This window comes from Peromyscus maniculatus, chromosome 7 (genome assembly GCF_049852395.1).
Source record: "Peromyscus maniculatus bairdii isolate BWxNUB_F1_BW_parent chromosome 7, HU_Pman_BW_mat_3.1, whole genome shotgun sequence".
NCBI classification, from domain to species: Eukaryota; Metazoa; Chordata; class Mammalia; order Rodentia; family Cricetidae; genus Peromyscus; species Peromyscus maniculatus.
This window is the reverse complement of record NC_134858.1, coordinates 12171063-12180917: the sequence shown is the minus strand read 5'-3', so window position 1 is coordinate 12180917 and position 9855 is coordinate 12171063. Positions and strand designations below refer to the sequence as shown.

The following is a 9855-nucleotide window of genomic DNA, read 5'->3' as shown; positions in this document are numbered from 1 at the left end:
TAATTAGAACAAATAGATTATGCTGGTATAAGGTGTCAACACTAGGGGCTACTGGATGTGAGAACATAGTGACTCTCTGTACACAGATCTATTTTGTAAATACAAAACTACTCTGAGGAAGTTAATTTCTTTAAAACAGCAATGTTGTAGAATTAAAGATGTGTTGTATTCTTTATGTTGTAGAATATTTGTTTAATGATGCAAAGATGTGTTGCCATCTTTTATGTTGCATTTTTTTTAACTCTGTGTGGCTATGTTACTTTGCCTGCCTAAAACACCTGATATGTCTAATAAGGAGCTGAACAGCCAGTAGCGAGGCAGGAGAAAGGATAGGCGGGGCTGGCAGGCAGAGAGAATAAATAGGAGGAGAGAGAGAGAGGGAGGAACGAGAAAAGGGGAAGGAGAGGAGGACGCCAGGGGCCAGCCACTCAGCACAAAGCCAGCTGTGGAGTAAAGAGAGATATATAAAACAGAGAAAGGTAAAAGCCCAGAGGCAAAGGTAGATGGGATAATTTAAGAAAAGCTGGCTAGAAACAAGCCAAGCTAAGGCTGGGCATTCATAAGTAAGAATAAGTCTCCATGTATTTATTTGGGAGCCGGGTGGTGGGGCCCCCAAAGAGTAAAGAGTAAATGTTGTGTGATATTTTGATTGCGTTCTGACAAATAAAGCTTGCTTGGAGTCAGAGGGCAGAGCTAGCCACTAGCTGACCTATATTAACCATAGAGGTTTGGAGGAGTGTAGACAGAGAGGAAATAAGAAGTAGGAAGGCAGAGCAGAGAGAGGACCTTGGCCCCTTTTGGACAGAGGAACGAGAGAGGTAAGAAGTGAATGTGGCTGCTCCCCTGCTCTCTGGTCATTCAGGTTCTTACCCCCGTATCTGACTCCCAATGTTTTATTGATAAAAATTAATTAGCCTAACACTTCAAGTAAATGAGTAAAAAAAAACCAACAACTCTACAGCAGTGTGTACCTGTAATCTCAGTTAGAGGCAACAGGATGTAAAGTTCAAGAGTGCAGTCCTGATCCCCTTCGAGTCGGATCCAGGGTGAGCAGTACATACTGGCCTCACTTTTAGAAACTGTCAGGGGTGGGAACATGATCCAATGACAACCCAAAATGAGGGGCCAGATGGCTCATGGGAGAGTGGATTATGGAGGACTGGATGGCATAGTGTCCTTATCCATGCCATGCTCTCCCACACTAACCTTTGGTAACTTCCAATTCCTTCTCTACCCCCTCACCACTCTTGTCTCTCAAATGCACATGTTCTGTGTTTTCAAACTCACTGAATCTACTTAGTGCTGTCGTGGATGGGTGCAGGACCATCTGCTGGACCATGAGAAGCCTCTCATGTTCTGTATCCCTGAAGAAAACTGACTCACCCAGCAAGTCATCAATTGCCAATAGCTCTCCAGCTACGGGGTGGGACCTATCCTGACTCACTTTGTCACATGACACTCTTTCAGAACTAAGTTCTTGAAGCACCTCTCAGCAGCTCCTGTTAGGACCGCATGCTCCCACTTGTACTCTTCTCTGAACCTGGAACCTTCCTAAACACATAAGCCTTGGCAGGCGTTTCCTGTTAAGGAGTGGAGCCCAGTCTTCATTTCAGTTGGGTCTTAAGAACCACTCTGAAAAGAAAGACTTTGTTCCTATTGTTGAATTGAATGGCAGCAGGTGGGGAGGACAGGTCTAGTCTGCATATATACAACTTCCTAAAGTCCATGAGAGTATATGTCCTCTCGAGCTTTGAAAATCCTTCCCACATCTATTCTTCTGAAAACAGGAAATCAACCATCACCTCTACAAGACCCAGACTTCTACATATAATGGACTTCTGGGTATTCAAAAACATAACCCTAATTTCTGGGAAGATTTTGAAGAGCACAGAATCTGGTCAAGATGGCCTTGGCTCGTATCTCTTTCCTTTCTGCTCTTTCTGCTCACTTTCATCTGGTGGCTCAGCCTGTGAAGGCACCTGCTACCGAAGCCTGAGGTTATCAGTTTGATACCCATGAACCAAAAGATAGAAAGGAAGAACAGAGTTCCGCGAGCTGTCCTCTGACATCTACAGTGAGCCATTCCTGTGTTACCTCCCCTGATGCCAACAATAAAAATAAATAAATAGCAGGGCGTGGTGGCACATTCCTCCTTTAATCCCAGCACTCAGGAGGCAGAGGCAGGCGGATCTCTGACTTTGAGGCCAGCCTGGTCTACAGAAGCTAGTTCCAGGACAATCAGGGCTACGCAGAGAAACCCTGTCTCAAAACAATAAAAATAAATAAATAATGCAATAATGATGATTGTGTTTCTTGTGGGGAAAATTTTCAACATAGGCAAGAATGAAGGCTATGATTAGCATTCTCAGAATAGAGATGTTTCAGGGAAAGATGAAATAACCATACTTCACTCGGCCCCTGTCAGAACTATGTAACACTAATCAGAACTAGCATCCTGAGTTACTCCATACAAGTCATCTAAGAATCAGACAGACCTGGATGGAGGACTGTGGGTTGGATTAAAATTGACAGCCATGTCAAAGTAGCCAAGTGACATGAAATATCAAAAGGATAATGCAAACGCAAGATTTTAAGACATAGCAATCTATCTACTAGACGTGTTGAGAAACAATTGTTTCTAAAGAAAGTTCAGCAACATTCCCAAATTCAAGTGCTTAGAACGTTTATTTGCTGTCACACCCGTGTATGTAGGTGTGGTTTTTTTTGTATAACAGTACGTGTATCAGTGTATGTGTGTATTTCTATATTGTGTGTGTGTTCTGTCATATATATACCCGGTACATACCGTCACTTCCTCGGTGAAATCAACAGGGTCAGACTGAGATTCTGTCATCAATTATTGTTGGAATGTGGCTGAAAAGGGAAAGAATTTGGAATCAGTTACCGTGAGCCCAGGTTGGTTCCCCTCGTTAGAAGCTAGCTACTTACTCCCTTGTCCCCAATACATTCTGATCCACCTAACTAGCAGTTTTCCAAAGACGCGACGCACTGTGTAAAGAGAGAGGTTCAAATGCTTCGAACCCAGTGACAGTGGAGTGAACCTCGCAGATTCCCAGCCAGAAGTCACTACGGTGAATTGAAAGGGTCTTTGAAAGGGTCTTTGCCTGGAGTTCTTTCTTTCCCGCGCCTGGTCTAGCCTGGGAGGGGGTCAAGGTCCAGGGTTAGGAGCTCCAGTCTGTGCTGTGTTCCCGGGGCCCACGGGCTTTCTGGTTGGGCGGGCAGCGTCCTCCCGCGCTCCTCTCGCGCCTCCTGGTGCCGGGTGCCTCGGGGCTGCTGCGAGCCGGGATAGGCGGGTCTCAGGAGGCGGGTCCGGGGGGCATTGGACTGCGGACTTCCCGCGCTAGTGCTGGGCAGTTCCCGCTGTAGAGAAACTGATGGGTGAGAGTCGGGTCGCGTCTCCATGGCAACCCGAGGGGCACGAGAGGCCAAAGGCGCTGGGCGGACGCAGCGGGCTGGACAGGACAGCTCAGACCTCTACAGAAAGCAGCGCAGGTAACCGGCTGGCTCCGGGACCCGGGACACGGGACGCTCCCCTCGGCCGCAGCTGGCGCGGGGACGGCAGGGACACGTGCTGGGCAAACTCAGGAGACAAGCTTCCATCAGAACCACGGCCTGTGCCTCAGTTTTCCTCTTTTATTTGTCTGTACTTTCTGATCTGATTTTGCCTTCTATCGCCTCCCATGTCAGCCCCACTGCTGCAGTTCCAGTGGTGTTAAAACGGTGTGAATGGAGATTCTCCCTCCTTCCCTCCCTCTCCCTTCCCTCCCCCTCCTCTTCCCCTCCCCCTCTTTTTTCTTTCTTCCTTTCTTCCTTTTCCCTTCTCTTCTTTCCTCCTCTCTCCTCTTCCTTCTTCTTTTCCTCTTTTCCTCTCTCTCTCCACCCTCCTCCTCCCTTCTCAGGCATTTAATTGATTCATATAGTTCTTAGAAGGGTTTAAATTCATTTTAACACTTGGTTAACTTACCTTACAGATTAGTCCACAGCTGGGGCAATCTGTGTGTGTGTGTGTGTGTGTGTGTGTGTGTGTGTGTGTGTGTGTGTGTGTGTGTGTGTGTGTGTGTGCAGATGCTCTCACAGGGCAGGAGAGGGCATCAGATTGCCCTAGGGCTGAGCTATAGGTGGTTTTGAGCCACCTGACCAGGGCTGGGGTCCTCTGTGCACTCTAAGCACTATGCATCCCAACTGCTGGGCCATCTCTCCAGCCCCTGTTCTTAGACTTTCTGTCCTAAATTTCCTGCTTTATTCGATCTTTCAAAAAGTCAAGAAAGGCCAATGAAAGAATATGTGCTCTCAAAAGCAAAGCGTAGGAACTCCATTGAGACGGGAATTTTGAGGGCTTCTAGACAACATTCCTCTAAGCAGGGATTATGAACTGACCACTTCACAAGGCAACTGACACTGAGCTGCCACTTAGTTAAAGATGAATGCATGCTGGTTTCAGCCAGTACCTCATATTTCAACCACGGGCTGAGCCAGTATGCCTATGTCTGTGTGAGGACTTCAAGCCAACGAAGTCCCACCCACTTCTGTGCTTGTAGAAGCAAGAGCCTCCATACACAGAGAACCCCATACTGTATAATAACTTACCAACAGCAAGAAAGTCATCTTATACTAATATATGTAAGCATTTTATAAATCTAAATAATTTCCCCTCACAGGTTAAAACTCAAGAAGAACAAGCCAGATGTAGACATTTCTTGGCATGGAGAACCAATCCCATACTACCCCAGGGTAAGTGGTTTAAAGCTAATATTTACTTAGTTGATCTTTATGTCCGAAACTCCTTAATGGAGTATGAGTTTTGAAATGAATTGTTACAAGAAGGATCTGCTGATCACTTTTGGTAAGTGGACTGAGGGAAATTTCAAATAACTTCTGAAGAATCTCTTTGCATGAGTCTTCCTGATGCCGAGACCTTGGCTCTGCCCTTGAAGACAGCACTTTCAGTGATGCCGTGGGCATCATAGGCACAGACCCAGGCTGGCCTCCGCAGCACTTGCATGTCCACCACACACATCCTGGCCAGCTTGCTCCTTTCTTGCTGTGATGAGTGTTTCTCTGCTCCTGTTCTTAAGATGTATCATGTTTCCTCAACATTTAAACACAGCCCCACAGTACACGTTTCCACAGAACAGCAAGAATGGGGTATTTTAGACAAGGAATGGGGGTTAGAAAACATTCACTGTGGTAGAAAATGGACCAAATCCCTTCTCACAACTGTCTGTCCCACCTTGCATCTGGCATCAGCACCATGAAGATCTCACTAGCCACCCGGCCACTGGCTGGGGGCAGCCAGCGGCACCTTAGAGCCCAGTCTTGGTTGTGACTTTTTGACTCTAGTCACAACTCTCGATGTCTCACTTCCAGTGACCTGCTCAGGCTGTGACTCTGACATCAGGGAAAGGGAAGCAAAGAAGTGTGAACAATGATGACTATATTTTGAGCCCCGCCCCCTTACTATAGTCCTTATTCTCAACAAGAAAATATAATATATTACAATATAGCTGAAGCTCCTGGAAAACACACACACACACACACACACACACACACACACACACACACACACACACACACACAATGCAGAGCCTTAAATAATACGAAAGCTCATCTCTATGTCAGACTGGGTGGTTTCATCTCTAGACCCAAAGTGATTGCTTCAGCTCCCCTCATTGTGACTGTTTACCTTCCAGCATGGCAATGCTCTTAATGAAGGGAGGGCAGGGAAGACTTCCCTTCTAGGAGTCAGCCTAGAGATGTCAGCCCTCGACTGTGTTCACTAACATTGGCCAGAACTTTCTTGCAACTCAGTTAGTTGTAAGAAAGGCTCAGAAATGTGGTCTCCACCTGGCCAGCATATGTTCAGCTACAGTTTAGAAATTCCACACATAGTTGGTGCTGGACTTAGGATCGCTCAGCTTATAACCACCTGTATGCCTGTGTGAAGCTGTAGACATTTGGTAGGAACCATCCTCAGATTTCTAATCTGGATCTTTTTTGCAGACTAATCTGTGGCTTCACTCTGACAATGCTAGTGAGCTCACACTCTCAGTCAGCCATGCAATGGTGACCACACCACGAAACACTAGGTGGTGAGCTGGTGATGCTCAGCGGGCAGGCATATTTGGTGCATTTTCAACCTATGGTATTTTCAGTATATAATGGCCCTGTCCAGCCGTAGGCAACTCCACTGTAAGTTGAGGGGCATCTAAAGGGTGAAGAATGACCATTGCTGCATCTCCAGCAGACTCTGCCCTACTGACCCTCAGAGAGATGGAGAGAAGGGAACATGGATTTACCCCCAGGATAGAATGCTGGTCAGTGAGGGAGGCAGGGTTTGAACGGAAATACATCTGGCTCCAATTCCTGAACTCTTTCTACCCTGGAAATGGGCGAGGGGCAGCCTGCCTAGAGTCCACATCTCAGTCAGGTCAAAATGAACATATGTGGGGTCCCTGGTGTGACTGTGACACTAGGGTACAGTAAGACAGACTGGAGGCCTCAAGCCTGAGGGTAGCAGATGACCTCAGCTCTGCAAATCTAAAGGTGTGGCTGGTTCTCTGTACACATTCAAGGTAAGCTGTACTGAGTGGTAAGCCCTGAAATGCAAAAGTTATTTCAAAACAGACCTGGTCCTTAAGGAACTTAGAATTATTAGAGAGAGTTGGACTTGTTTGGGTCCAGATAGTTACAGAGCAGAAGTTAATGAGGACACCACAGTTGTCCTGAAAGACTGTCACTCATCATGGTAGACATGCGGCCAGACACTCGGTACCATGGTCTCCAGAGCACAGAGACCACAGACTTTCATGCTGTTAAGGAGCCAGTAAATGTGGATCGTTCTCCAGGGACTTGTTAGCAAGTTCATAAACATGTTCCTCCAGCATTTCTTGAAGCAACCTGTTTTCAACAAATACTTAGCACCCACTGTGAGCTTATGTAGCTCCAAAACTGTATAAACATGCAAATATATATCGAACACTGATGAGAAGAGGAAGGTATGTGTGCATTACAAAAATTCATTTGGTTCTATGCATTACCAAAACCAGACCAAAATAAAATCTAGTTGTGTTGGTGCCCACCCAGTTTTCTATTCTAAAAGACATCCACTTCCAATTCTCTTGGCAAGGGCTCTCTCCCAAGGCCTTTGGTGTCTAACTCAGTATCTTTAAATAATGTGCTTTATTTGATTTTTCAGTTTTAGGCATTGTCTATTGGCTTTTACACGTATTCTCTCTCTCTCTCTCTCTCTCTCTCTCTCTCTCTCTCTCTCTCTCTCTCTCTCTGTCTCTCTGTCTCTCTTTCACACACACATGCACACACACACACACACACACACACACACACACACACGCACACACGCACACACGCACACACGCACACACATACACACACACACACACACACACACACACACACACACACACACACACACACTTTTCACTCCCTAACCCCCCCAGGATGATTTTGGTAGTCTCCACGTGTCTTTATAATAGTCTTCTTATGACTTTGTAAGTCACATCCATCTTGGAGTCTGACTATGGTCATTTTTCCTTCCTGCTCAGCGTTTTTGCCCCCTAGAGTTAGGAATCCTGATATCACAAACTTCTAAAGTTTTTTTCTTTCTCCACTGTTTCCTTCTTTACAAGGGGGTGGGGGTGGGATTTCATCTGTAAAATAAAGATGTAAACTTTATTTTAAAATAAACCTCTTTTAAACTATTTTCCCCCAAAAAAGTCTTTCTCTTTGGACCTGCCCATCTTCTCAGCCCGTGAGCTGCTTTCCTTGGGCCCCTGAACTCACTTCTTATTCAGTCCAGGGCCCACCCATGATATGGTGCCATCCCCACTTGGTGTGGGTCTTCCCTCTAGAAAGCCCCTCACAGACATGCCCAGAAGCTTGCCTCCTAGGTGAGTCCAGATCCTGTCAAGTTCACAGTCAATATTAACTATTCCAAGTGGCTACTTGACTCCCGCTGTCCCTGCCTTTGTAGGTTTAACTTCGCAGGTTAAAAATACGTGTTTGCTTCATTTTAGTAGGATTTGGGGGAAAAACAAATTTTGTGGGTTCATCCCTCTTTACCCAAAGCCTCCTTTTCATCTGCTGAGTCTCTTACATTCTCTGCATTGTTTGACGAACTCCTGAGCCATTGGTCCCTTTCAGAGTCTTGTCAAAGGGGTTCTAAAAATCAGGATGCCACTGCACACGCCAGTAAACTCTTCTCATCTCTCGGAGGACGGAGAAAGATTGAGTCTTAAAGAGAAGCTTCCCACCTGGATTCCCAAAAGCCCTTCCTGACACTGCTTCCTCTGTGTGTGTCTGCTCAAGCCTCAAGGGTCCTTCCCCTGAGAGACAGAATCACAGCTTTGCTTGCTCGTTTTGTGATGAGTTAAGTACGGTTTCATTTATAGTTGGTAAAAAGAAATTCTGGTTTTTCTGACGTAAGCCCCTACAGCAGGACCATAATGAACAGTAACAATGCATTCTTTCTGCACATTGGAAATGCCTTTTGACTAACTTCTGTGACTTTTTGTGACTTGTGGCTAGCCCAGCCCACTCCTTCCTGTCTCCCCACATGGCTCTTCACCATCCCCCATGCCTGATCCTCACCGGAATAGGCACACATACCAAGTTCCTCTAAACTCCTGTGTCTTGGATGAAGAAATAAGGAGAAAGAGGTGGGTGTGGGGCATCCTGCTGTGTGGCATGAAGGTGGACTCTGAAGTGTTAGCTTGGGGCTGATTAGGAACAGGTTTAGTGACTGTGAAAGAAAAAACTCAGGAGGGAGGAGGACAGAAGGGGAGATGCCTTCGAAAGACAGACTGAGTTACTAACAATGCTAGAGAAAGCTTAAGGGGCATCACCACACAAAACATGTGTGCCTTCACTTTTCATCGGACCCTATTGGGTAGGTGTATTAGCCACTGGTTACATTTAGGGGGTAAGGGACCTGAGTGCACAGACCTAACAGTGCACACTGGCACCACCTAACCTGACCTGGTGTTCTTTGGTGCATAGTTTTTCAACATGTTGGAACCACCTAGAACAGCTGAGAGCCTCTAGTCAGTGTGACTGGCACAGGAGAGTTAGTGATGTGAGCAGCGCCCAGGGGTCTCACCTCTGAAGAAAGGAGTGATCTCCTTGGACAGCAGCTAATGACAAATCATGCCCTCTCTCCACCAAAGTCAAGAAGCAGAAAGAAAAAGGAAAGCTAGAAACAGAGCCAGGAAAGAAGCTCCAGCAGTGGTGACGAAGGACCCACAGGTCCTGAATGGAACCCTGCGACAGCAACATCTTCTCGTGACACCTCCGTGACTGGAAGAGCATCTCACATGGGGAGCGTTCTCAGTCGGGAGTGATGTCTAAGACAGGAAGAGCAGCATGCACACCATACGCAGGGGACCAGAGGAGAGAGAGCTGAGTTCAAGATCGGGTAGAAGCAGAACAATCTGAAAAATGATGGGGTCCAGGAGAACCGGGGTGTTTAGGACACGCAGCCATGTGGCAGCAGTTCCTGACCCCAGTCTGCTCGGGGATCCTCCGAGGGTCACACCTGAGACACACCTTCTAACGCTGCTTAAACTAGGCTACACCTTGAAGTTAACAGGATTTTTGCCGTCTTTGGGCTCTCCTTGCCAAGCTGTCACATGAGGAGTGACAACAATGTGTACAGATGACAGCACATGGGAGACAGAATAGAGCCAGCGGGGCCGACCATGCAGATGCCTTCCAAACCTTCGCTACAACACAGTAAATCCTGTGAAGACTGTTAATATATGAGAATGGAATGATGGATATTGAGGAGGTTACTGCCCCTTTTCTGTTGCTATAACAACA

At 46.6% G+C, this 9855-nt stretch overlaps 1 protein-coding gene across 5 annotated transcripts in view; it reads left to right on the top strand.

Moving 5' to 3' along the window:
- The first annotated feature begins 2704 nt into the window (after positions 1-2704).
- Deup1 (deuterosome assembly protein 1) overlaps positions 2705-9855 on the top strand; it is a 69446-nt gene continuing 62295 nt past the window's right edge. For 2 of the 5 annotated variants that reach the window (XM_006990543.4, XM_042280460.2), the window contains exons 1-2: positions 2956-3092; positions 4680-4752. In XM_006990543.4, coding sequence (XP_006990605.2) covers positions 4724-4752 — 29 coding nt within the window. In that variant the 5' untranslated portion in view covers positions 2956-3092; positions 4680-4723. Of the gene's footprint in view, positions 2917-2955; positions 3093-3398; positions 3514-4679; positions 4753-9855 lie in introns of those variants that run through there. The other 3 variants (XM_042280457.2, XM_016008824.3, XM_076575702.1) reach the window with 3 other exon arrangements.